The sequence below is a fragment of the Dipodomys ordii genome, unplaced genomic scaffold (assembly GCF_000151885.1).
Source record: "Dipodomys ordii isolate 6190 unplaced genomic scaffold, Dord_2.0 Scaffold117, whole genome shotgun sequence".
Lineage (NCBI taxonomy): Eukaryota > Metazoa > Chordata > Mammalia > Rodentia > Heteromyidae > Dipodomys > Dipodomys ordii.
This window is the reverse complement of record NW_012267333.1, coordinates 1117870-1145309: the sequence shown is the minus strand read 5'-3', so window position 1 is coordinate 1145309 and position 27440 is coordinate 1117870. Positions and strand designations below refer to the sequence as shown.

The 27440-nt window shown below is 59.0% G+C and overlaps 1 protein-coding gene across 1 annotated transcript; it reads left to right on the top strand.

Moving 5' to 3' along the window:
- The first annotated feature begins 471 nt into the window (after positions 1-471).
- On the top strand, positions 472-26974 carry Myrf (myelin regulatory factor). Its single transcript, XM_013029087.1, has 26 exons — positions 472-490; positions 7863-7950; positions 8073-8336; positions 10997-11058; positions 11934-12204; positions 12879-13129; positions 13219-13342; positions 14717-14912; positions 16263-16339; positions 16525-16635; positions 17059-17149; positions 17433-17633; positions 17841-17952; positions 18421-18530; positions 19339-19499; positions 19580-19652; positions 19854-19942; positions 20188-20256; positions 20843-20931; positions 21043-21228; positions 21435-21686; positions 23490-23571; positions 23729-23803; positions 24074-24179; positions 25239-25313; positions 25474-26974. Exons 1-26 carry the CDS (start codon positions 472-474, stop codon positions 25552-25554), a joined length of 3315 nt encoding a protein of 1104 aa, XP_012884541.1. The 3' UTR covers positions 25555-26974.
- Positions 26975-27440: the final 466 nt, after the last annotated feature.

The window sequence follows — 27440 nt, the reverse complement described above, 5'->3', positions numbered from 1 at the left end:
CTAGAAGAGGGACCAGGAAGCTGTGTTTTGTGCATGTGGCACATTTCTGAGCACATTTCTGAGCTCATCGGGGGACCCCGTATATTCTCATACTCAGGGCTGGGGACCCCTGGGTCCTGACCTCGTCCCCTCGTGAGCTCAGTGGCTCCAACTTAGACTGTGAACAGAGGGCCTCAGGCTTTTGGCTCTGGGACGGGAGACAGGAAGGGGTGATCATGTCAAAGACCCCACACACACGCACACACTGGATCTGCTGTCTGTGCCTCCTCATGGGCCTGGGCCTGCTGGGTGGGTAATGGGAGACTGGGGGACTAAGGCGCTTTGGGCCTCTTGCGGGAGGCTGGGACAGGGCAGCCCCCTCGAGGCTGGTACAGCCGGGCCCTTGTGACCATCCAGCTAATCCCCTCCAGAGAAGCCAGGGCAGCCCAGACCGGCGGGCACAGGGCTGTCAGAGGGAACCCTCCTGGCAGGATGCACTGGCTCTCAGCAGGTAACCGGGGTGTAGGAATAGGTGTGTTTCTCGTCACCTAACTGGCAAGGCCATGAGGGCTGTGTGACTCTGGGCAAAACCTGTGCCTTCTATGGACTCTGTTCCTCACCTGTAAAAGCAGAGGTGGTCATGGTGCCTTCAGCCCTGGTGAGCCCCCTCTCTCAGTATTGAGAAGAGGGGGAACAGTGTAGGGATGGCTGAGCCTGAAGGGGGTGGGCCGGCCTCTGATTTGAGGCTGGGATGAGCAGTGGTACCCCCAGAACACAGGTGGGTATGGAGGGGCCTCAGCAACTGCTGGGAATCTGGCGTGCAGCCAGGGTGTAACAGCTACTGAGTTCTGGGGCTGCCTCCCAGCCTCTAGATGGGAAGGCTGGGTCTCCACTAACGGTTTGGGGCCCTCCATCCAATCTCTGGAGTCCCCAAGGCTGGATGGGGTGGCCTGGGTCTCACCCATAGTGAGTCTGAAGGGCGGCCTGGCCGACCTCCTTCTCTGGCATCAGTTCCCCGCAAGTGTAGGAAGTGGATGGGATCCGAGGAGGGTTTCCAGTGTGATCATTTTCAGACATCCAACAAATAGCCTGTGATTGGACACACAAGGCAGACAATTGGGGGCTGGCTCTCCAGAGCCCCACAAACAGGGTCTGAGAGACACCTCTGGCTCGGCACTGCTCAGGGTGAGGTACAGAGTCAGCCTTTTTCCAAGGGGCCAAGAGTGAGGCTCATAGAGGAAGGGTGACTTAGCCAGTCAGCCCAAGTTGACCGGGCCCCAGCTCTCTCTTCTGCCACCTGGGCCCAGGGGAGGGGCTACTTGTTGGGGACAGCATCTTTGCCTCCAAGCCTCAAGTGGAAGCTACCTGATGGTTTGAGAGGCTCCCACCTTACAGCAGTGTGGGCTGAGGCGGGCTGTGTGAACCCTCTCTATCTGTCTGTCTGTGGTATACCCAGGAGGAAGTGAGTGGAGTGGGGAACAGGGTTGGGATGAGACAAGGGGGGCTCCTGTCCCAGCTCCCATCCCTGAGCTGATTTGCCAGACCCAGCCCTCGGGCCCTGGGCCAGGCGAGGGGGAGATGCCTGAGGGGTCTGACTCGTCCCCAAGTCCCCACACCCAGCTGTGGGCCAGAGGGTGTGCAGGAAATGGCCCCAACCAATGGAGGCCACACTGGAACCAAAGTGTTAGGGTAGAGGGTATGCTGTGGGACGCAGCTGTGGGACGCACCTGTGGAGATCAGTGTTAGCTAGGGTCAGGGAGTAGTGTCACCAGCTCCTGTCCTTGGGCCTAACCTGACTCTTGGGAGGGTCTCAATAGAGTATCCTTGGGGAGAGGCCTTTGGCAGAAGCAAAAGGGGACAGACAAGCCACTCTAGGCAGAATGGCCTCTTCCTGGGAACACCTCCCTCAGCTCCTAAGGAGTTACAGCACTGGGTGGTGGGGGGAGGAGGCTGGCAGCAGAGGCTGCTGGGTAACAGCCCAGTGGGGGCTGCTGATTGGTTGCTCCCCTTGGACTTTGCCCTCCCCGATAAGGCTGGGGCAGAAATCATTAACTGAATCATTAACTTGGGGTGGCCCTGCCTGGCCCAGTTAGGCTGCCTCCCTTGATTTTCCTCTTTCCTCCTTCCCAGAGCCTAGCCATTCCTCTGGGCCTCAGTTTCCCTCCGTGAGGGGCTCCTCTCCCATCTCCAGATTTCCAGTCCCCGCGATTGCTGGGTGTGGGTGATCTGTGGGTTGGACGCAGGAAAGACAGCAGATTGGATTTGTCCCTGTGCTGGGTGGTCAGCGGGAGCCGCTGCTAGCTCAGCCTCTTCCCCTCCTCCTCTCATCTGTAAAATGGGAGCTCACTTGTAATCCTCCTCAGTGGTCACCTCTGGAGGTTTCTGTGAGATTGGATAAGGCAGCCTGCAGCGCCCAGCCTGGCTATGCCTCTGATGCCTGAACCAGAGGCAGGTGCTCTGTGCTATGTGCCCTGCCTCAAGAGGTGTTGTGTCCCACAGGGCAGGATGGTGCCCTCCCAGACTCAGGCTTGGGCCCTGTTAGTTGGCACTGTGTGTTTCAAGGGACCCCCCATTTCTGATCTCCTTTTTCTGGGGGGTGTGAGGAACACGTTCCACCTTTGGGGTACATTCCACATGCACTGTGACAAGTCTGGCCCTGGTGCCTGTTTCTGGTCCCCTCCATGTCATCCTCCATCCCAGAGATGCAGAACTTGTTCCAGTGGGACAGGAGACCTAGGTGGATGCATCCAGAGCCCCACATTGGCCCCTGATGCCCTGCCCCCGCCCCCTTTGGTTGGAGGCAGGGAAGAGCTGGAGAGGGGGGAGTGTAGCTTGGATAGCTACACCTAAAACCCATTTGCTCATTTGGATCTGTTAGCAGCTGGAGTGGAGAGGGCCTGCCCACAGCCAGTGGAGAGGGGAGTGGAAGGGAAAAAGAAGGGGCAATCCTTCTGGGGGGCCTGGTCCATACTATGAAGCTCTGTCTTGGGGAGGGGGTGGCTGGGCCAGGCTCACCTGGGCTCTCCTCACCTGTCTTGTCATCTGATCTGTCCTCTAGCGTGTCAGCTCCCTGGGGCCTCATGTCTGGCCTGGTTCATTTACTGCTGAGTCCCAAGCCCAGCTCTCTGCCTGACACATAAGGCAAACCTCCTGGGTGGGTGGAGGTCCTGGTGCGTGTGGAGGTGTGCGCTGTGGTGGGCAGGGCCTACACAGCGTGTGTGTGGCCTTCCCGTTCTGGGCCTTGTGACAGAGGGTCAGAGGCATTGTGGGGGGGATATAAGTTGGCCCCTTGGGCAATTTGGGTAGGGGTTTCCAGAGGTAAGTGAAGGTTCTGGGAAAGTGTAGGTTCCCTAAGAACCAGCCACAGGTGATGACCTCGGTTGATCTAAGCTGAGACATGGGAGCGTCTTGGAGCTGTGAGGTCAGTTTGTGTCATCCTGAGGACAGGGGACCCGGGACATGAAGGCAGCCTGGACTCTCTGCAGGCCGGCTGGATATTTTGTTGAGAAGTCGGGAGGAAATGGAGACAGGTGTGACTTGGGTTTGAAGATCTGAGGGGACAATGAGTGGAGAGCCATGTCTTCTCTCAAGCATGGCTTTTGGGCCCAAGAGGAGAATTTGGTGCAGAGACGCAAAGTCTTGCTGGCATGATCGCATCAATAAAGATAGAAAGTCCCGATCAGGGGAGGCCAGAGCCCTTCTGAGCCCTGCTGTAGAGGAGCCTGTGAATGTGAGGAGACAACCCACAGCAGTGGGGGGCTGTCTGTGACTGGGGTAATTGCGGAGGGACTGCAGGCATCTGCTAACCCACTGGGCAGGGGACAATATCTGGAGTCATGGCCTAGAGACTAGAAGAAGATCAGCATAGTATAGTCATGCCTTGGACAAACTGGAGGGGCTTTGAGAGACTCAGAAACAGATAGAGCCCAGGCAGAGGCAGCCTTTGGGCTCAGGACCCCCAACCCACCCACGATGTACTCCATTTGACCAAAGGAAGCCGAGGCTCAGGGTGGTCAGGTCCCTTTCTGAGGGCCGCACAGCAGTGCCAGGTGGGCAGCGTGTGATCCCAGCGGCTGCTTGGAGCTAGGGCACCTCTGTGATTCAGACGCCTTGAGGGGACACTCAAGGACCAGGCTTGGGCCCCCATGCCCTGTTCATCCTGAGTGCAAACTTACCCAGCAGGCCTGTGGCCCCTACATGCTCAGGTCTTTGCCCACCCTGCCCACGGCCACGTGGCAGAGGGGATTTCCGCCATGTTTGGGCATGAATTGACAAGTGCCCCATTGACGGGGCAGGGGAGGGGGTGGGCAGGGCACAAGCCTCCCACTGTGCCGGGTCCCCACCCTCCCCCCGTCCCCCAGGACAATGGCCGGGCCTCAGCCAGCAGCCACAGCTGGTGCTGGGGGGGGGTATGAGCACGAGGAGGGGAGGAAAGGAGGGGTCTAGTGTGCAGGGACCACCTGGGGTCCTGCTGCTCATGTCCTGCACCTGGCTTAGGTCCCCTCCGTACCCCTCCTGCTCAGCTGGGTGGCCTTAAAGGGAGGAGGAGAGAAAGGGAGGGCTCTACTTCCCCCCAACGCAGACCCCAGCCTGCCTGGAAAGGGGCAGTGTCTGTTTCCTGTTCCAGGCAGGTAATAAACAGCCTCAGGAAGGAGCGGGATGGGAGGAGCTCTGTTTAGTCCCAGACCCTCCGCCCAGCATGGTCTGCCATGTTCCCCAGCTTGCCCACTTGGGCACACTCATTCCAGGTGTACTTTGGGCATACCTACTGTGTGCTAAGATCCTTACACCCCAAAGGAGGGAGCACATAGCCAAGCTCTTAGACTTGGAAGCCATTCACAAGGTGTCAACCCTCGGCCTCAGTTTCCTCATCTGTAAAATGCAGAAGCCACCCACCTGCTAGGAGAGCTGGTTAGGAAAATTAACCATGAGCCACAAAAAGGGTATGGTCCCAACTGGGCACACTGGCCACGCTCTGCACACTCACCCTCCCAGGGAATATGACCTGGGAAGAAGAGTGGACAATCTGATGGGAAAGTAGAATCGAGGCGCAGGGGACAGGCAGAGCATCTTCCCCGGGGGGCACTGGAAATGGAAGGAAATGAGAGTCTGCCTTTTGCAGCGGAGAGAGTTACAAGTGCAAAGGCCCAGTGGTGGAGCTTGTATTTGGCCTAGCCTGGGAAGGGTCTGGACTCCTGAGAGTTGTGCAGAAGGAAAGCTAGCAGGAAGTGTTTGTGCTCAAGGAGTGAGCCAACCATGCCAGGCCTTGGACAGGGAAGGTCTCTGGGTTTGTCCCAAGTGGTGGGAAGTTGTTGGAGGGTCTGAAGCAGGGAGGATGTGGAGATGCTGGTGGTTGGCTGCCTTATGGTGCCCCTTTCTGTTTGTGGGACCTTGGGCCATCTTCAGCAGCCTGCTTCTTGTGGGGGTGTCCTGAGGATTGGGGTAAACCTGTGCCTCTACTGAGCCTCCTGCCTGCAGTGCCCTCATGAGATCCAGTGACATTCTCGGGACTTTGGCCCTGGTGGGGAGGGGCATCCTGAGAGTGTCCCCTAGGGACTATACCTCCCTCCCACCTCTGAATCCTGGTCTCCAGCAAGCCCCTGTTTACGACAGACCCCCAGTGTGGATTGTGGGGTGGGCTGCCCCCCCCCCGCCCAGTGGCTAACTACACAGCATGGGTCAAAGACAAGACAGACCTCCAAGGCAGGCTTCTAGAGAGAAGAAGGCGGGGGTCAGCATGCCTTGGGAGGCCCTTCAGCATCTCCCCCAGTCCTGGGCCCACCCCCACCCTGCCATCAGCCCCCTGCTCCCCCCTCGGTCCTCCCGGCCCCTGGCACGGAGGGTCCCTCCTCCCCCCAGCCACATCTGGTTCTTGTTAGGGTCTCCCAGGATGCCTCTGCCTGTGCCCCCACCTCCGCCCCCCACCCGTGGGGGAGATTAGGGGTGATTAGGAGTGCTCCTGGCCAGCAGAGGAAGAGGAGGAGGAGGAGGAGGAGGAGGAGAAGGAGGAACCGGAGACTGAGGGCTGGGCCTGTTATAAATAGCAGCATCCTGACGGCAACAGCCCATCATTCATTCACTCTCCATTCCAAGTTCAGTCTCAAGAACCTGCAGCTTGGGTGGTGGGGGTGGGGGCGAGGTGGGGAGGAGCTCCTGTCCCTCTTCCTGACTCTTAGATCTTGGGCTTTTGATCTTCCCTCCTAGCCACTAGGTGGGACAGACCACGTGGGCAGGGCAGAGGTTGGGGGGGGGCCCTCACCTTGCCACACCTTCTTCCCTAGAGTCTGGCCCTGTATCTGGAGTTGATTTCTCTTTGCTGTGCTGTCTTGGGCAAGACTTGAGCTCTCTGAACAGTGATCAAGTGCATGGAGGTGTCTGGGAAGTCAGCTGCGTATTGCATTTAGAATAGTGCCCTGTCAGTCACTAGGACCCGCCCCCACATCCCTGTCACCCCCCATCACGGTCATGGTCACTACTGAAAAACAACTCTGTGACATGGGACATGAAGAGCTTGCAGGTACTGTGCAGGCACAGTGAACTCCCGTGCCTCAAAAAGCAAGCAGCACACAGTAGGTGCTCAAGAAACAGGCATGCGGTTGCCAGGGAGGATGGTGTGGGGCACTGGAAGGTAGGTCTACCCAATGGTCCTTCCCAGCTCCACGGGGTGCGGCCATGGGTCATGCATGGTGGGTGACCTCGGCTACCAGCTGGGTGAGCGGGTGGGGGTCAGTAGGAGGGCCTGGCCTGTGCGAGCAGCTCGTGACTCTTGGGAGGGCTTAACTGCTCATTAATCACCTAAGCGGGGCTCAGCATTCTTGAAATGCCAGCTGGGGCCAAGGGAGGGGACAGGGGTGGGGGGCTTGGGGTCCCCAGAGCTCTGGAGGCAGGGAAGCAAGGACAGCCATTCCATTTGCAGAGCTCCTAGTGGGTGCTAGAAATCACCTAGATCTCTCCTGCCCAAGGAAGTGCTAGCTGCCCATGCCCCCATTTTCCCAATGAGAAGACTGAGGCTCACCATGGCTCCACCCGCCCTGCCCCCCTCCCCCCCTGCCAGGGTCACATGACAGGGAGTGGCTGAGCTGGGATTTGTTCCTGAACTGTCTGAGCTCTGTTCCCAGGGGAGCCAGCCTGGGGTTGCCCACCCCGGACTCCAGATCCCAGGAGAGCATGGGCGGGCCTTTGCCTGGGTGAAGCTGGCCAGCCCAGGTCAGCGGCGTGGGTGGGGCCGCCTTCCATTATCAAGGTTGACGCATCTCCCCACGTCAGCCCCCTTATCACCTCACCCTCCAGCTCCCCCACACACAAGGTGACCCTGGGAGAGAAAAAGGCCAGCACCACCCCCTCTCCTCCCTCATGATGCCCCGCAGTCCTGGGCCACCTTTTCTGAGTCCCTCCCCACCATGGGCCCAGGGCCAGCAGGGAAGGCCCAGGAGGGAGAGCCTCCATGCCAGGCCTGGCTAGGTGATCGGGACTTCTGCCTCCCCGATGTGGGGTATTTGGGCTGTGGGCCTGCCTACCGAGGGTGGGTTGGGATCAGGCATTCCTGATTCTGGAGTCAAGGGTGCAGTGGCTCCTCTAGTCTCTGGGCCTCCAAGGTATGTGCTCCCCCCAGACTAGGCCTCGTGCCTCCACGTACCCACAGCTGGGCCACCTGTAACCCATCACAGGGGACAGGGCTTGGCGAGTACTGGGTCTGAGCGCCCAGGGTGGCAGACCTTCCACGGCCCCTTATAAGAAGACCTAGGGCAGAAGGGCTTGGGATACTGCTGGGACTTGCTTCTGAGGGAGTGGAGGGACTTCCTCCTGGAAGGAAGTAGGCTGGGGCCCAAGGCTTCGGGGTCCATGGGGAGCCACCTCAGCCCAGCCCATTCCTCACCCTGCAGGCCATGACATCAGCGGTGCCCTGGAGCCCTCCAACATCGACACCAGCATCCTAGAAGAATACATCGGCAAGGAGGATGCTGCCGACCTGTGAGTCACCCTGGCTCTGCCCTGACCCCATGGTGCAGGCCCTGAGGCCGACTGGGTCCTCATCCTTTCCCGGTGCTCCCCCCTGGGTTCTCTGGGGACTGAGCCTCCTCTCTTCCCCACAGCTGCTTCCCTGACATGGCGGCTCCGGCCAGTGCGGCCTCCTTCCCCCACGGGCAGCCTGCCATCCCCAGCTCCAGCGGGCTCCACCACCTGAGCCCCCCAGGAAGCGGACCCTCCCCCGGGCGCCATGGCCCCCTCCCGCCCCCAAGCTACAGCACCCCACTCAACTGCAACAACAACAATGGCATGGGGGCTGCTCCTAAGCCCTTCCTGGGGGGCTCTGGGCCCCCCATCAAGGCTGAGCCAAAGGCTCCCTATGCCCCAGGGTGAGTGCGGGCAGAAAGTGGGTGGGAACAGGATTCAGGGGTTCAGCATCTGTGATGGAAAGAGCCTAGGGGATAAGGCTGTCCTGTACGGAGTTGGGGCATGGGGGGACCCCCGGCTGAGGCAGGGGATACCATGGGCTTTGTTCTGAGGCAGTCAGCAGACACAAGTGTTCAGAGCAGGGCAGGGATGTGGGCTGAAAGAAATGCTAGAAAAACAATCTCTGAGGGGCTGGGAAGGTGGCTCAGTGGTAGAGTGCTTGCCTAGCATGCATGCAGCTCTGGGTTTGATTCCTCAGCACCACATAAGCAGAAAAAGCTGGAAGTGGCGCTGTGGCTCAAGGGGTAGAACGCTTCAGCCTTGAGCTGAAGAGCTCAGGGACAGCGCCCAGGGCCAGAGTTCAAGACCCATCACCTAAAAAAAAAAGTCTCTGAAAGTAGTGTGCAGAGGGGAGCAAGAGGGTGAGTCTGGCCACAGGACCTTTTACACACGCGTGCACAACCATGGGACACCAGGCACAGGCCACTGGTCTACTCGCCCATACAGTTAGCTGACATTTCCTGTGACCCAGAGAATGTGGGCCGTGGCTCAGACAGTTCCCCTGCCCCAAAAAAGGCTTGTGGAGCCAGGGCTCTGTCCTGAGAAAACCAGGTCCTGCCCATCCTCCCCTAGCTCTCCAAGGAATCCAAGCCAGATCTCTGACCCAGCCCTGCCTGACTCCAGGGCAGCCGCCAGGTTCATGCTCAATGGTTCAAGGACCTTAGGAAAGTTCTGGTTTTCCTGGATCAGAGTCAGGGACCTGGCTTGGTGGAAGAAGCCTAGATTGCTGGTGCCAGCCCTAGCCCTAGCCTTGGCTCTGGCTCCATTTGCCAGTGTCCTGTCCTGGTGACCTATGACCTTTGACCTATGTCAGGTCATAGGGGAGCCCCCTATGTTTTCTCCACAAGGTCATGATGGAAATTAAGTTAAGTCTTAAGTGGGGAGAGGGTGGATTGAGACCCTGGCTTATGGGGGACAGAAATGGAGGGCAGGCTTGGTTGGGGCTGCAGCAGAAGGTAGACTGGCTGTGGGAGGCCAGGATGCAGTCCCTAAGCCCGAATCCTAGTGTTTACTAAGCATTTTCTAGGTGCTAAATACCTCCCGTGGTGTGGGCTCATCTGCCTTCCCCAGGAGCTAGCTCTGGAGGTCCTGACTACCCCTGGTGGCAGGATTCCAGTGGCTCCTGGAGAAGGGGGGTTTGTCCAAAGCCTTCTGGAGATCCTGAAGCCAAGCCTGCTCCAGGGAGGTACTTGTTGTAGGTGGTGGTGGAGAAAGAGGGATCCCAGGGCTGGGGATGGTAAAGCGATGGCCCTGCGTGCTATGCTCATCCCCCAGCCTTGAAATATCAAACCAAACACCACCAAATAGAGGCATAAGGAGAAGTTACAGCTTTTGTTGTTGTTGTTGTTGTTATATTTTCTGTATGTGTGTGTGTGTTGGTTTGAACTCAGGTCCTAGGTGCTGTCCCTTAGCTTTATGCTCAAGGCTGGCAATTCAAGCCACAGCTCCCCTTCTGGATTTTTGCTAATTAATTGGAAAGAAAAGTCACAGACCATGCTGCCTCAGTTGGCTTTGAACCAAGATCCCAGATCTCAGCCTCCTGAGTAGCTCGGATTACAGGCATGAGCCACCTGTACCCTGTTCAATGGCAGGGTTTTATGAGGACAAAATACAAGGTCCTACAGACTTGGGGTATTGATCATCCAGGGACTGGAGGCGTGGCATGTTAGAGAAGGCCAAAGCCATGATTACCAAGTGCAGGGACAGATGGGAGATGGCCTTGGAGCTGAACAGCCCTGGGGTAAGCCTGCAGGACTCGAAGCTGTGGTGAGGGGGTGTGACACTTTCCTCTGTCACCCTCACGGAACTCAGTGTAAATGAGGCCACCCAGGCGGTGTTGAGGGCTTGTCCAGGAATGAGCTGGGCCTGTGATGGAGCAGGGCTGTGTCTGTGACAGCTCACTGGCCTTTCTGCTGGTTCCCTGGGCACTGCCGTGACGGGAAGGCTCTCCAGACCTGTGAGCCAGGGATGGCCAAATTGCTGGAGAACCCCAGGTGGCCACAGTCTCTCCCTGGGCAAGCATAGGATTTGTGCAGGACGTGTTGACCTCTGGGGCTGCTCGAGTTTGTTGTTTTTCCTGAACCACTGATAAAACAAAACTTACAAGAAAAAAAAAAAAGAATCCCAGGCCTGGCAGAGCTGGCTCCCTGCCCAGTCCACACCGCCTCTGGCAGGGCAGCCCCTGGTGACCCAGTGAACCCCACCCCAGGTCCAGTTCCAAGGGCCTCATGTCTCCAGGCAGCTGAAGGGCCTTGGTGGGTACAAGAAGGGAAGGTAGGCCTGGCCCCTCGGCCAGGACCCGTGACTTTGAATCTCCAGATCGTCTTCTGGGACCTGGTAACTAACAGGCCTACAGTGGCCATTTGGTCTGAGGGGATTCTGGGTAGGACTCTGAAGCCCCTTACCTACAGTTGAGCCCCGGGCCAGAGGTAGGTGTGAGGAAACCTCAGTACTGCAGCTATGGAAGGTCTGGGACACCCCCCCCCATACACACACCAGAGCTTAAAGCCTAGGGGGGCTCTGCTGCTAGCCCAACTGCCTTTCTCTCTGGCCCCCCCTGCAGCACACTGCCAGACTCACCCCCAGACTCTGGCTCTGAGGCCTACTCCCCCCAGCAGGTGAATGGTGAGTCCAGCCAGAGGCACCGCCTCCCCCTCTGGGTTTGGCAAAGTGGTTGGGGCTGGTTGGGGCGGCCTTATCGAGGGAGGGAGGGAGAAGGGCAGGAGGGGGCCAGCAGCTGCCCAATGGGCCCAGATTATCGTTGGTCAAATACTCCCCGGCGCTGGGCTATTGTTTCCCCATGGGCGGGTGGGGAGCCGGGCCCTGCTTCTGCTGGTGATGCCACCGCCTGGCCGCCTGCGCCATGATGGACGCGCCCTTCGGGGGTAAGTGGACAGCTGGGGAAGGCTGCGGGTGCAGACTGATCATGGACCTGCCCTCCGCTGGGCCCCCTCACCTTACCGGGTGCTGGGGGGGGTGTGCAGCAGCCCCCAGGCGGTCAAGAGCAGAATGACCGTGGGCAGCTGACTCCCTGCAGCCTGAAGAGGGGTCAAGAGTTCTGTTTATCTTACCAAAACATCCCTGGAATGCCTCCTGGGGAACAAAGGGAGCTGCAGGCCCCCCTTGGGCTGGGGGCCCAGGCCCCCCACCCCCAGCCAGGGTCCAGGCTGCTGCAGGAAGGAGTCTTGACTGAGGACAGCACTGGGGTCCCAGGAGAGTCCTTTCGGGGACTATGGCAAGAGGATCTGGTCTGAGAGGACTTGGGGCTGGAGGAACGCTGAGCCTGATCAGCCCTGGGGGGGGGGAAGCTGACTAGGATGGGGAGAAGGGCAGACACCCCCCCTGCCCAGGAAATTGCTTCTCTCCCCAGACTGTAGCAACCCAGCCTCCAGGTATGGCTTAGGAGGGGGGCAGAAGCATGAGATCTTGCCTAGGGAGGAAAGTGTCCCCAAACCAGTTGAGTTCAGTCTCTGATGTCCACCCCCCCATCTCTCCCGCAGACCCCCATCTCCTGCGCACCATAACCCCTGAGACCCTGTGCCACGTGGGAGTGGCTTCCCGCTTGGAGCACCCGCCCCCACCTCCAGCCCACCTGCCCGGCCCGCCCCCACCCCCACCTCACTACCCTGTCCTGCAGCGGGACCTGTACATGAAGGCTGAGCCTCCCGTCCCTCCCTACGCTGCCATGGGGCAGGGTCTGGTGCCCACCGATCTCCACCATGCCCAGCAGTCCCAGGTGCTGCACCAACTGCTGCAGCAGCACGGAGCAGAGTAAGACTTGGGCAGCGGTGCCCTGGGAAGGTGGGGGTGGGGGTCAGTGGAAGGGTGAGGGTCTGGGTTCATCAGGGTGGAAGGACAAGGGGTAGGCAGGGCAGAGGCTCTGCCGATAAGGTGGAGGCTGGTATAGTTATTCCCACTGCCCAGCAGTGCCTCTGAGGACCTATAGCCACCACAAATTGCCAATGGTTGCCTTGTTTCACAGATAGATAAACTGAGGTTCTGAGAGGGGGAAATGGCTTGCTCAGATCGTGGAACAGGGGAAGGGCAGAGCCAGGACCTGAACCTGGGGGCTGAACACTCAGTCCAGACACTAGGGGCTCTTCTACCTGCCTGCTGCAGTCCTTTGTCAATGATTGAAATTTTATCAAGGAAAGATCCTGCAGGCTGTGAACGTTTTTCCCCAGGCTCCCTCTACCTGGATCCAAAGAAGGTCTTCCTCCCTGGCTTTTGCGGTCTGGCCCTCTGGCCTCTTTCTAACCCTGGAGATGCTCCCGCCCCACCCCCCCACACAATTAAGAATGACACCAAGAGTGGCCCCTAACACCAGCCATGTGGGGAGCATAGCTTAAGGAATTAGGGTTCCTCAGGTTGAGGTGTGGGTACTTCCTAGTGGGAAAGAAGTTCAGGGAGAGGTAGTCACCATGTTGCACACCTCTGTCCCCCAGGCTCCCCACACACCCTTCCAAGAAGAGGAAACACTCCGAATCCCCCCCCAGCACCCTCAATGCTCAGATGTTGAATGGAATGATCAAGCAAGAGCCGGGCACTATGACAGCCCTGCCCCCGCACCCCGCCCGGGCCCCGTCCCCACCCTGGCCACCCCAGGGCCCACTCTCACCAGGCCCTGGTTCCTTGCCCCTCAGCATCGCCCGGGTCCAGACACCGCCTTGGCACCCACCAGGTGCACCCTCCCCAGGTACGTGGTTGGCCAACCTTCGCATTGGGGGAGGGGGGGTGGGGACCTGGTCACCTGGGCCCATGTGGGTGTTTGTTCCTGCTGTCTAGGTCTCCTGCAGGACAATGATAGCCTCAGCGGCTCCTACCTGGACCCTAACTACCAGTCCATCAAGTGGCAGCCACATCAGCAGAACAAGTGGGCGACATTGTACGATGCCAACTACAAGGAGTTGTGAGTGACCGCTCCGCCCCCCACTACCTCAGCCCTCATTTTGGGGCATCCCAGGGCCCCACTGAGTTTCTCAATCAGAGACTGGGAGCCCCTGGGTACAGGGTGGGCAGAAAGAGCTTTCCTCTAGGAGGAACCAGGATTGGTGCTCAGCCTGCCTGACCCCTAGCTAGGCCCAGCCTCCTGAAGGAGAGGTTATCTATCTGCCAGGGCGGGTTGTGGGAGCCAAGTCAGGAGGAGGTGGGCGGGGTTGTGTTGGGTCTGGCTCCTCCCTCCCTTCCTTCTCCACCCTCTGCTCCTGCATTCCAGAAAGGTAACAGGAAGTGGAGTGGGAGTGGGGAGGGCCCCTCCAGCAGCCCCCTCCCTATGGAGGGAGGACATGGGGGAAGACTGGGTCAGAGGCTGCCTGGGCATCCCTGGCCTACCATCAAGTCCCAATGGTTCCCAATTCCCAGCCCCATTGGGCCCCACTGCCCACTCCCCTCGCTTCCCCAGGCCAGAGGCATAACAAGGTGACCCTCTCACCACCACAGTGGCCTTGGCCACTCCAGCCTCCAGGAGCTGGGCGCCCAGGCTGTGGGATTCTTCCGGGGCTGGGAAGGGGGTATCTGCTTCCTATGGTGGCTGAATTGACTTAGGAGGTCTGGGGAGCGGTTTGCACAGTGCCCTGCCCACGCCCGGGGAAGAATCCCCTCCTGTCACCTCCACATTTCTTGGGCCAACCCCTGAGACCCGGAATGGGTCAGGTGGGGGTGGGGGGGGGAGAGATGAGGTGGGGAGGGGCGGTGTGACCTGGGCACTTTTTGAACACTTTGCTAGCTGAGCCAGGTGCTGAGCCTGTGGGAAGCGGTACGGGCCCCAGGCCTTCCTGTAGACCCTGGCCAGGCCCCTAGCCCTCCTCCCCTAGCTGGGCACCTTCTTCCTGCCCAGCTTCCTCCAGGCACTCCTGGAAACTGTCTGGGGCACCTGGGGGAAGATGCGCTGAGCCAGCAGTCACCCTCTCTGCTGCCACCTGGGGGTTCCCTGAGGAGGGTCAGACTCGGAACACTGGCAGCAACAGATGGCAAGCTTCAGCCTGTGGGGGAGTCCCGAAGTGGCCCCTCTCCTTACAAGGCAGAGCAGAGGGAGTCGGAATGAGGGTGTCTGGGGGCTTGAGCAAGCTGGTGGGCTGGGGCTGGTGTATGGCGGAGCCGGCGCCTGGTTCCACCGTTCCCATGGCAACCAGCTGTCAGGTTCAGTGAGGTTCTGCAGACGCAGCCCCTCTCACCCCATCGCCCATGAGGGAGGGGGTTACAGGCGGAAACAGCCAAGTATGATGTCCCCAAGGGGCTTCAGGGGCCTTCTGATGAGTGCCCTCACTGGCCGCCACCCCCGCAGGCCTATGCTCACTTACCGCGTGGATGCTGACAAGGGCTTCAACTTTTCGGTGGGTGACGACGCTTTCGTGTGCCAGAAGAAGAACCACTTCCAGGTGACAGTGTACATCGGCATGCTGGGCGAGCCCAAGTACGTCAAGACGCCGGAAGGCCTCAAGCCCCTCGACTGCTTCTACCTGAAGCTGCATGGAGTGAAGGCAGGTTTGGGGTTTGGAAGGAGATGAGGGTCAGGATGCGCACGCACTGAGAGGTTCCAGGATATGGGGAGCACATGGGGTGCCTGTGCCTATATACCACCCTACCTTAGTCTTCCCCACCCCGCCTCTTGCTGGGCCTGGGGTTTGAACTCAGGGCCTGAGCTCTGTCCCTGAGCCTCTCTGTGCTCTACCCCTTGAGCCACAGCACGACTCCCAGCTTTTTCTGTGTATGTGGTACTGAGGAATTGAACCCAGGGTTTCATGCATGCTAGGCAAGCACTCTACCACTAAGCCATATTCCCAGTCCTCCACTGTGTGTGTGAGTGTGTGTGTGTGTGTGTGTGTGTGTGTATCTGTCTGTCTGTCTGTCTGTCTGTCTGTCTGTCTGTACTAGAGCTTAAACTCCAGGCCTAGGCACTGTTCCTGAGCTCTATTTTCCTCTCAAGGCTAGCACTCTACCACTTGAGCCACGGCTCCACTTCCAACTTTTTGTTGGTTAATTGGAGATAAAAGTCTTACAGACTTTCCTGTCCAGATGAGCTTCAAACTGTGATCCTCAGATTCCAGCCTCTTGAGTAGTTGGGATTACAGGTGTGAGCCATGGCGCCTGGCTCCACTTCTTCCTTGTACTGACAAGATGCCGGGCTTCCTAGCCCTCTCCCTCTTACACCTGCTTCCTTTCTATCCTGGGAGTCCCAAATCTGCATCCCCAGCCAGCAGCCATCTGTGCTCATCTACCGTGTGCCTTCATTCCAGCTGTGCCCTGCCCTTCATGCCCACAGCTGCTACCTTCTTTCATGCCTCTCCCTTTCCCTGGGATATCTTCCCAGCACCCCATCCCATTGCTCCTGGCAGGCTCCACACTGGCCTGCCTGAGGACATGACTAGCTCTTTCATGGTGTCTCCAGATGGGCCTGGTATATATATTGGCATGGCTCGGTGGGTGCCCATGGAAAGGTGGTGGGGCTATGGTTGTGGGGAAAAGGTTTCAGAGGCAGGGGTCTGGGGTGTGAGATGGGGGGGTACAGCTGTGGAGGGGATGGAGGAGGAAGCAAGCTTGAAGAAGCGTAGGAAATTAAATGGGTGTGTCTGTAAGAGGTATCATTGCCATGGGGACGTCTGTGTTGTTGTGCAGATGTGGGCGCAGTAGTGTGCTGTGGGTGGGGGGTACAGAGGCTGTGTGTGCACTCTAAGTGGGGGAGTAGGGAGGGTGGAGAGGGGTGTGGCTAAGTTTGGTGAAGCGAGGCTGTTCCCTCATGGGTTCCAGCTAGGCCTGGGCTGAGAAGGTAACCAGGGCAGGGCTAAGCCCCGGGCCTTAGCCGTGATGTCTTTGGGCTCCGTCTTCCACAGCTGGAAGCCCTAAACCAGTCCATCAATATTGAGCAGTCTCAGTCTGACCGGAGCAAGCGGCCTTTCAACCCTGTCACGTGAGTGACCCTCCCCTCCCATCCCCATGGTGCCCACAGGGCCTGCCCTAGAGCTTAAGAACTAGAGGGTTCGTCACAGGGGAACACTGCTTGCTCCCAGCCTGGGTCCCCCTCCACTGCCCAGCTCTTGGCTGCTTCCCTTCTGGTCCCCCAGCCCTTCTGATCATGCTGTCTCTTCTCTTCAGGGTCAATCTGCCCCCTGAGCAGGTCACCAAGGTGACCGTGGGGCGGCTGCACTTCAGCGAGACCACCGCCAACAACATGCGCAAGAAGGGCAAGCCCAACCCTGACCAGAGGTGAGCAGCTGGCTCTGACTCGGAGCCCCCAGACCCCAGGATGCAACCAGAGCTATTTCACCTAGGAGCATGCCAGGCCCAGGGCTTCCAGACTGCCCTGTGTCACCCTTTACAGAGCTCGCCCCTGACCTAGGGTTGGGACCACAGAGGCCTGGCAGCTCCACTCAGGAGCTGCTCTGTGGGTTCCAGACTGTGCATCCTTGGGGGATTTCTGCCCTCTACTGGAAGCTCAGGTTTCTCCTCCTGCAGGGCGCCAGGTTAATGTCTACACCTTTTGGGGGGGGAGGAGGGGTAAGCGGACGAGAACGGGGATCCATGTCTACTTCACACCTGGCCCTGGAAGGGTGGCGGGGGTAGATGGGTAGAACACCGACTGTCTCTATCCTCCCTCCACCGCCCCCCCCCGCCCCCCGCACGTCCCAGGTACTTCATGCTGGTGGTAGCTCTCCAGGCACATGCGCAGAACCAGAACTACACGCTGGCCGCTCAGATCTCAGAGCGCATCATTGTGCGGGTAAGGGCAGAAGCCTCTCCAGAGGGAACTAAGACAGTATTTGAATGTCACTGGCTGTGACCTGACTGTGTCATCCTCTGTGGGTAGCAATGTTTCCCCCACAGGAGAGCGTGTTGGTGGCTCAGTCCTGGTCACTTCCTGGGTGCTGGACAGCTTAAGTTGGGCATGGTGGAGCCAGGAGACCTGGGCGGGAGTAGGAGGGGTGGTGGTGGGTGGGGTTCTTCCTCTGAGGCTCTGCAGGCTCCGGATCCCCCAGGACTGAATCAGCCCCAACTTGTCTTAGGCCTCTAATCCGGGCCAGTTTGAGAGCGACAGTGATGTGCTGTGGCAGCGGGCACAGGTGCCCGACACCGTCTTCCACCACGGCCGAGTGGGCATCAACACCGATCGACCGGACGAGGCATTGGTTGTGCATGGCAACGTCAAGGTCATGGGCTCACTCATGCACCCCTCAGACCTGCGGGCCAAGGAGCACGTGCAGGAGGTGGGGGCGGGGCTCCAGAAGGGGCGGGGCGGGGTGGAAGGACAGCTGCCGGGGTAGGGGTAGGGGAGGCTGCCCTTGGGGCTCATCCTGTGATCCCAGCAGCAGGATCTCCCCTGCACAGTATAGTCCCCCACTTACCTCCCTTCGGGGCCCCGCTCAGGATGACCTCGAGAGGGAGGGTTCGATCTGGGCCTGGTTTCCTGGCAGGTGGACACCACAGAGCAGCTGAAGAGGATCTCCCGCATGCGGCTGGTACACTACAGATATAAGCCCGAGTTTGCCGCCAGCGCAGGCATTGAGGCCACCACACCAGAGACTGGTAGGGACCTGCTGGGTGTGGGTTGGGGACTGGAAACCCAGTGAGCTTGGGCCTCTGCCCACAGGCTCTAGCCCTTCTGTCCCCTGAAACCCTGCTTCCAGAAACCCTGTCCCTTGACCCCTGGAATTCTGCCTCTAGAAGTCCCTAGGAAACTACGTCCACCAGGTCCTGGAACCTCACCTCTTGACCAGCACAGAGGACCATGGCCCCAGATCGTTGCCCTGCTTGCCCTACTTCCCAGAATCCTGCCTCCATCCTCCCAGAACCCTGTCCCTTCTCCTAGGACCCCTACTTCCAGGATCCTACCTGACCCAGGAGCCCCAAGCCTGGCCCTGTGGGTGCTGGGCTGTCTGAGGGAGCCCCACAGCTCCAGGGTTCCAAGACCCAACCCTCCAGACCAACCACCCCATTCTTACTCTGGAGAGCTGTGGACAGCCCCTACCCAACCCCTGGTGGGTCTCTCCCCAGGTGTCATCGCCCAGGAGGTGAAGGAGATCCTGCCGGAGGCGGTGAAGGACACAGGAGACGTGGTCTTTGCCAATGGGAAAACCATAGAGAACTTCCTGGTAGTGAACAAGGTGGGCTGGATGGGGAACAGAAGGGGCCCAAGGGCACTGTGGTGGAGGAGGACCCCTCTCCTTGCCCCCACAGAAGAAGAGGCAAACATTCAAGGTTGAGAACAATAGGGATCGAGCTAAAGGTCATTCACCCCCTCCCCGCCCCACGTGTCAATAAGACATTGACACTTTGGTCTCAAGGCCTGAATGTAGGGTGTATTTATCTTCTGGCATGTTGGGGATCAAACCTCACACGTGCCAGGCAAGTGCACCGCCACTGAATTCACCCCCCCCCCGACTACACCCCTTATGTGGCACAAAACTGTGCACCCAGGAGACATAGGACTTGTTTTACCCCCCTCTCCACCCTCCCAAATAGTCAAGTGCCCAAAAAGGTGGCCCAGAGGTGGTCGGTTGCAGGGCCAAGGCTCTGAAGGGCAGCGCTCTGGCTCTGAAGAGTGGGAGGGGGGTGGGGGGGGAGGAAGGTGGTTCCATGGTAGAGTGCTTGCCTTAGCATGAGTGAGGTCCTGGGTTCAATTCCTCAGCACCACATTAGCAGAAAAGGCCGGAAGTGATGCTGTGGCTCAAGTGGTAGAGCACTAGCTTTGAGCTGAAGAGCTAAGGGACAGTGCCCAGGCCCAGAGTTCAGGCCCCAAGACTGACAAAAGAAGTGTGGGGTTCTTCAGGCAGTCAGGACGGCCTGGGCAGGAGGGATTCTGTAGGGCCGGGATGGAGAGGCCCATGCCCAGATCAGGTTTCTGTGGCTGTGGGACAGTCTGCAGCCGATGGCTCCCAGGCTGCGAGCCCTGACAGCCCATCATCCCGGCAGGAGCGCATCTTCATGGAGAACGTGGGGGCTGTGAAGGAGCTCTGCAAGCTCACAGACAACCTAGAGACGCGCATCGACGAGCTGGAGCGCTGGAGCCACAGGCTGGCCAAACTGCGGCGCCTAGACAGCCTCAAGTCCACAGGCAGCTCCAGCGCCTTCAGGTGGGGGCCTGGCTTGGAGTGGGAAGGGGGGAGACCCCCCCTTTTCAGAGGCACCTTTGACCTTGGTTTTCTTGCTGCAGTCACGCAGGGAGCCAATTTAGCCGAGCAGGCAGCGTTCCCCACAAGAAGAGGCCCCCCAAAGTGGCCAGCAAGGTAAAGGGGGGTGGGCAGAGAGGACTGGTGTTTCCCCATTTCCCTTTCCAGCTGGTACCTCTGCAGCCTCACCAATGCCCTCTAGCCTCTTTCTGCCTCCTCCTCTCTGCCTCACCTCGGGGAACATGACACTAGGCTTGGGTGGAGCAGCAGGCACCCTAAATCTGTCTCTTCTGCTTTTCTTCTCCTCTGGGTCCTCAGGCATCCTCAGTAGTCCCCGACCAGGCTTGCATCAGTCAGCGCTTCCTGCAGGGAACCATTATCGCCCTGGTGGTGGTCATGGCCTTCAGGTGACTTAGCTCCCCAGAAGCACTGCCCAGTGGGGTCAGCCGCAGTCAGGCCCTGGGGGGGGGCGGGTAGGGGTGGTTTGGGGAGGGCTGGGGAAGGTAGACTGCCCCTCTCGTGTCTCCCCTTCTCGGGATGGGGAGATCCACTCACAGCTGAGAGCCCAGCGCCTGGGGCTCAGGACCACAGGGGCCCTAGGAGCTGGAGGGCCACTCCAGCTCTGACTGTGACCCTGTTCTGTGGCTCCCAGCGTGGTGTCCATGTCCACACTGTATGTGCTGAGCCTGCGTGCTGAGGAGGACTTGGTGGATGCAGATGGGTATGTCTCTGGAGGCCAGGTGGGGCTTTGGGGGGGCAGTCTAGGGCCGGCCACGGGCACCATGATGCTATCTGAAGAGGTTTCACACCACTCATAGCCCACTATAGATCTGGTGAGGTGGGAGGGAGGATCTCCCTGGAGGTTGGGCAGCCAATCCCAGTCCCCCTGTGGCCTGCTCCTCCAGGCAGGCCATCTTGGAGGGCTCTCATAGACACAAGAGGTACAGGGAAGGTGGCCCTGGGCAGGACCTTAGGCTCTGTCTACCATTGTTTACTCCCAGCTGCAGGGACCATTTCTGATTGCATCTTCTCTCTCTCCTCCCTGGCCTGTCACCCTCTTGGTCTCTCTGTTGCCCCTTAGCTCTTTTGCCGTGTCTACTTCCTGTCTTCTGGCCCTGCTCCGGCCCCAGCACCCTGGGGGGAGTGAGGCCATGTGCCCATGGTATGTGTCTGACCCACTACCCATCCTCCTCTGACTCCTGGGCCCTTCTTCCTGCCTCCTTTCCACCTGCCCTCTACCTCCTCCTCCATCCCTGGGACTCCAGGCCTGCCCCCAGCCTCTCTGAGCTCAGCCCACCCTTCCCCAGCAGGTCCAGCCAGAGCCTTGGAGCCACTCAGCTCCGACAGTCTCCTGTGACCACCGGGCTCCCAGGCGTACAGCCGTCCTTGCTGTTGGGTGTGTGCCTGGACAGGGCTGAGGGCTGAAGATGGGGTGGGATGGGCGGCTCTGTTGTTGGTGGGCACAGTGCTGCTCCCCTCCAGCTCATATAGCCGCTGGCTTCCTCAGTTACCACCAGCCCAACCAGCTCAGCCCCAAGTCCGCCTCTCCGCACCTTGGACCTGTGCTCCAGCCACCCCTGCCCTATTGTCTGCTGCTCTGCACCCACCCCCAGCCCTGCCTCGGAACCGAGCCTCGGCCCCAGCTTTAACCTGCTTCCCAGCGTCAGCCCCAGCCCTGCCACCAACCACTCAGGTATGGCTACCTCGGGTCACCTGCAACCAGAGAAAGGCCCCAAAGACTCGTTGATGGGAAGATCTCCTAAAGACCAGAATGTGGGCTGGAAAAAAGCTGGAGGAGTCTCCCTAAGAAGACCAAGAGACACATGGGGTTCACAAAGACAGCTGGACAGAAGGCAGCTGCACCCCTTCTTCTCAGCCTGTCTCTGGTTCTGTTCACAGGCTCCAGCCAGATGGCCCCACTGCCCGTCACCAACATCAAAGCCAAGTCCTGGGGGATTTCAGCCAATGGCATTGGCCATTTCAAGCATCCCAAGAGCCTGGAGCCTGTGGCGAGCCCTGCAGTCCCTTTCCCCGGGGGACCAGGCAAGGCCAAGAACAGCCCCAGCCTGGGTCTCCATGGTCGGGCCCGCCGAGGAGCCCCCCAGCCGAGCGCTGGCTCTGCTCTGCCCACTCAGACCCAGGCCCAGCCAGGTACACACTGCACCCCAACACTTCCCAGCCCAGCCTAGCAGGGCTCAGTGGCCAGGGCCCCATTTCAGCCCAGTCACCAGGCTGCCTGAGCACAGAACTGGCAGTCAGCATACCTTTACTGAGCGTGTACTAAACGCCAGGAATCAGGCAGGAGCCTAATGTTGCTCTATTCAGCCACTTTGAGAAAGGAATTGTCATTGTCCAGGTGAGGACACAGACAGAGACCCATGGGGTGGATTTGTCCAAGCAGCAGCCAAGCACCTGGCCCTGGCTCATTTGTCACTGTGCCAGAGAGGAAAGTGCTGTCCCAGGTCCTCCCAGCTTTTCCAGCCTCTCTCTCTCTCTCTCTGTGTGTGTGTGTGTGTGTGTGTGTGTGTGTGTGTGTGTGTGTGTGTGTGTGTACTAGGGCTTGAACTCTGCACTCTCACTTGTTTTTTTTTATTCTCAAAGCTGGCACTCTACTATTTAAAGCCAAGGCTCCACTTTCAGCCTTTTGCTTAAGAGTCTCAAGGACTTTTCTATTTCCTCAGATCTCAGCCTCTTGAGGAACTAGGATTGCAGGCCTGAGCCACCAGCGCTTGGCTCCAACCTTTGGTTGTAGAAGACTTGGTTGTAGAAGTGTTCAGACTGGCCTCCTGAGGCACGGAGGTTGCCTGGGCTGCAGAGGGACCAGCCCCTTAGCCAGCAGCACTGAGCTAGGATTCAAGTCTTAACGCCATCATTTGGTGGCTTTTGTGGCTTAAAAACCAAAGCTTGGAACTCGTGGCTTGCAGAGGAAGTTCAAAGTGCTGGGGAAGCCGCAGGGGGTAGAGGCTGCAGAGGCAGAGGTTTCTGGGAGCCCAGCACTGCTGGCAGCAGTCAACGGAGATGTGGCCCTGCCCCAGAGAGCTCGCACAGATGGAGATATGACTCCATGGCAGGACAAGGCTATGTGCAGGGACTGGCTTGGGAGTGGGGAGAGCATGTCATCTAGACCACGGAGGGAGGGGACCAGGGAAGGCTGCCTTACAGGAGGTGCCGCTGGAGCTCTTTGAAGGACACTGGAGGTTTGCCCCAAAGTGGGACAGGCACCTTCCATCTCATCTGTGTCTGCTACCTGCCCTTAGCTGCTCAGCTCAGGCACTCTGGGTCCTGCTTGGGGTCCTTGGGTTGGGCCTCAGTGAGCTGAAAATGTGCTGAATCCAGCAATTATTCAGAGGCCAGCAGTCCTACCTTCCCAGCTAGAAGTCAGGTGGCAGCAAATCCAGGGGTGAAGTGAGATGGACAAGAAACCCCCGCCTCCCCGCCTCACCTCACACTGCATGCTTCAGTCTGACATCAGCCAGCCAAGCTGGGGGGTTTGCTCGGTGAAGGACACTAGCAGGGGTGGGCTGGTAGATGTTCCAGGGGGCTGTGTGGCAGGGAACAGCCTGATTTGTCTGCAGTGCTCCTTCCTGGCTGAGTCCCTCAGACTCCCAAGGTACCACCATTGAACCTAGAGTTGGAGAGTGAGCACAGGCAGGAACAGAGAGAGGTCTATGAACTGACTTCCACCTACCACAGTCCAGGGACGTAAAGCTCTCTTCCTGATTCCCAGCCTTCTGGTTCTGAGGAGGAGGCATACCTCTAGCTCATGGCAACTACCTGCTTCTAGGGCTGTTGAAAAAGGGACATGCAGTGACCCCAGACATTGTGGTGGTCTAGAAAGAACCTGGTGCTTATTCACACTAAGGTGTAAGTGTCTGATCCAAGTCTTGTGAGAAAACACCTGACATTTTGTGTGTGTGTCCCGTTTTGTCCCCTTCCTGGCTGTTGCAGCCCTAGTGCCCTCCCTGACCTCCATCCAGTTGCTGGAGAATTCCATGCCCATCACCTCCCAGTACTGCACAGCAGAGGATCACTGCAGGTAGGCTTGGCTCCTTCCTGTCCCTCCAGAGAGGCCTCAGGTGACACAAGCCTGTGCCCTCAGGGGAGTCCCCCCACAAGGCAGGGCAGCCCCTTTCTGGTCATCTGAAAGGCTCCAGTGCAGATGGAGGCTGAGGCCCCCATCTTTGCCCCTTCAGGCCGGGAAACTTCACCTACCACATCCCTGTCAGCAGCAGCACCCCACTGCACCTCACCTTGACCCTGCAGATGAAGTAAGTGAAGAGGGGATGGAGGGAGGAGAATGGGAAGAGGCCCCGCCCAGAGCCACAGAAAGGCCTATCAGAGTCCAGCCTGTTGCTACATGGTGGGCCTGGCCTGTGATGCTGCCTTGTGGTTCCATGGCTGTGGGTGGGGAGGGCAGGGCTGTGTCCCGCCCCAGGCCTCATGTTCCGTGTGATTTACCGGCTGGGTGGTACTCATTCCAGGGATGGGGTTGGGGTGACTCAGGAGCCCCACTCCCTGATATCTGGGCCTTTCCCCAGCGCCTCTTCCCCCGTGTCCGTGGTGCTGTGCAGTCTGACGGCAAAGGAGGAGCCATGTGAGGAGGGGGGCTTTCTGCAGACTCTGCACCCCCACCAGGACACCCAGGTAGGGGCGGCTGGGGAACAGGCCGGCCAGGCCTCTTCCTGAACGATGTCTTCAGGGCCTGAGGAGAGGGAGCTGGGTGTCCGCCAGGGGCCCTTGAGGCCTGGGCCTTGGCCTAAGGAAGGGAGGTGTAGACACATGTTGGTGGCACAGGAGCATCTCTATCACGGCAGATCCCCAGGGAGGAAGGCAGTTCGCGAGGGCTAGTGTGATGAGTGCAAGGATGGAGATAGAGCTGCTGCTGGTATCCCAGGCGGTGGGTGCCAGGGAAGGCGGGCAGAGGTGCAGTGTTCGCAGAGCCCTCAGGCCGCAGCAGAGGGCTGCCTCCTGGAAGGCTGGACCAGCACTGTCCAGGCTCCCCACTGGCCACACTTACAACCTGGACACTCTGGCTTCTCCTTAGCCCAAAAGGCCATCGGATTAATTACAGGAGGTAAAGGATTTGGTGAGTCAGTATTCATTGAGGCCTGACTCAGGCCCTGTGCTTCCAGCTCAGATACAGAGGTGAAACAAACACATCTGGGTATTGGCCTCTAGGAATGTGTTTTCTAGTGAGGGACAAAAATCTTGGTAAAAAAACAAGTTACAATGGAGTGCAGGACAGAGGCAGGGAGAACAAAGAGTAGAGGGGCTGCCAGCTGGCCCCTTGCTAGACATGGAGCTTGGATCTGAACCCACATAGCAGAGCCAAGCCGAAGTCTCAGGTCGGGGGCAGGCCAGCCACTTTACCAGGAAGAGACAGACAGGCTTGGGGTTGAACTCTAGCCCTACATCTCCCCAGACAAGTGACTCAGTTTCCTTATCTGTAAAGACAGGCTTCATGAGGTACTTCCAGGAGTACAGGGGTGAGGGAACAGTGGAAGGTGACAGTGGACTTGGCGGTACGAGGTGTATGCGCAGAATGTGGCTGCTGCTGCTCCACAAAGCAGAACATCATCCTGTCCTCTTTGTAGCACTTTGTTCTTCACATAAACACACTGCACATCCCAGTGAGCAGGATGCTGGTTGGGATGGGACCAGGAGTGCTCTGACCGCCCCCCCGCCCCCCGCCTTTTTCTCCAGGGCACCTGCCATCAGTGGCCAGTAACCATCCTGTCCTTCCGTGAATTCACCTACCACTTCCGAGTGGCACTGCTGGTGAGCATGGCCACCTTGCCCCAAGGTCTCTGGGTGCAGGGTGGGGCTTAGGGGAAAGGTACGGGGGCTCTGCAGAGTCTAGGGCAAGGCTTATCAACAGAAGGGTCACCTACCTGTACCCCTAGAGCTACCTCACCTGTCCCACTGCCCTTCCACCCAGGGCCAGGCCAACTGCAGCTCAGAAGCCCTCACACAGCCAGCCACAGACTACTACTTCCACTTCTACCGCCTTTGTGACTAGCTGCGCATGCGTACTGGGCCAGGTCTCTGCCCTCCACACTGGATGTCATGGTGTAACACTGGAGCCTGCGGCTGCCCAGCTCTCGGCCGCTCGCCCTCACAGACCTCCCTGACTGGGGAAACTGGAAGTCTTCACACTGGAGCAGCTGTGCCTGCTGGTGGCCCTCGATGAGAGGGAGTGGGAGAGACAAATAATCCATGTCCTGAGCCTGCCTGCCACCACCTCTACCCAGGAGGTCTAGACCCACTGGCTGGCAGGGGGCAGGGGGCAGCTGTGGCCCTGACTTACTAGGATCCACCCTCCCTGCCTCCGCTTCTGAGGTGGGAGGAAAGACCCGCCAGGAACTTGGGCCCACCCCTACAAGACCTGGCTGGACCCCAGAGTCCATCTTGAACAGACAGCCCTTGGTGCTGTTCCCCAGGGGATGGCTGGGTAGTGGACCTTTTGGGTTTGACTGTTACTCTAGACTTGGCATTCTAAGCTTTAAGAGCTTGGTCCCAGGCATTCCCAGGGCAGCCAAGATCAGCCCCACAGGGCTGGAGACGACTGTGCCTGATGAAACCACCCCCAGTCCTGTGCAGGCCTCAGGGGAGGGAGGCAGTAAGCCAGGTAAACCCTGCACCCTGAACTTGGCATGTCCTCAAAGGGGACAACCTGCATTCCTGGGGGCTCCTAGAGCGCACTGTGGCCCGTCATTCTCTCTGAGCAGAGGAGCAGGAATCCCTGCAAGCAGTCAGCCGGGCCTGGGCTGGTGGGTGGATGCAAATAACTGTCATTAATGAGGTCATCACTAAATGCACTTAAACCAGGGCCAGAAGGGGCGGAAGGCTGGAGCTTTGGGGCGACACCCACCACGACAGGGCTGCAGCACTGGTCCCTGCGAGGAACCTTGGCCACCCATTGCATCCCAGTGCAAGGCTGGCTTCTCCCTCCACTCTGGCCTGCCAGTGACCTTGTCTCCGAAATCTAGAGGCACCTTTTGCTAGGCTTGGAGTCAGGCTGGAAAGGCTCAACAGTGCCCACCTCTGCCAGGAGCAGAGTGGTGGGTTTCGGCTTAGGAAGACGTTTCTTATCAAGTGCCAACTTCATTCACCATTTCCTTACCAGGGCCCCAGAACATTCTGAGGCCACAGGCAGGCTCATAGGAGAGCGTGGCAGTCACTTAGCCACCTCTGCGTTGGGGTCAGAAGCGGGCCAGGGAGTGGCCGTCCTTGCCCTGTGGATGTCTTGCCATCTCTTTGGGAACGAGGCCTTGCTGCTCTCCGACTTCTCGTTCTCTGCTCTGAGTGGGAGCTGGGGGCCCTCTTCTGCCACAGATCTCAAAGCACTTATCTTCAGGACAGGGAAACTCCCGAGGGGCTCAAGGACAGCAGGGTTCCCTTGCAGCCTTGTACCCCCCACGTGGCGCCACCTCCTTCTGCCATAGGAACTGTACGACTCCCGTGCCTCCTGCCAACAGTGCCTTCAACTGCTTAACCCCATGTCCACGAACCGGATGATGGGGTTTCCTCACTAGAGGGGTGTTCTTGGATTGCAGCCCCTCAGTCCTTAACTGGAAAGTGACCCTCCGCTGCCCCCTGGAGTCCATCTGGACACAGAGAGCCCGGGTCCCATGGCAGCTGGCTGTTCAGCCATGCCTGAGGAAGGGTCCTCAGTGCAAGAATTGGGGTCAAGTCCGGGCTCCAAGCTGCTTGAGGGGGTCAACCCTGGACCAAAGTTGCCTTAAGCCCAAGGTATAAAAGGGCTTCAGGGAAGGTGAGGGGCCACCGGCTGGAGGCGATCTGCCGGGCCAGCCCTCCGGAGGTCCCCCTGGCCACCCTCCCTTCCTCTCTCCTCTCTGGCATGTACTCCTGCAGGCCCTGGGCTAATTCCCTCCTAGCTTCAAG

Coding starts and splice junctions, on each gene's coding strand:
- Myrf (XM_013029087.1), top strand. Junction 13,130..13,218: donor ACCAGGTGCACCCTCCCCAG/GTACGTGGTTGG, acceptor CCTGCTGTCTAG/GTCTCCTGCAGGACAATGAT. Junction 13,343..14,716: donor GATGCCAACTACAAGGAGTT/GTGAGTGACCGC, acceptor CCACCCCCGCAG/GCCTATGCTCACTTACCGCG.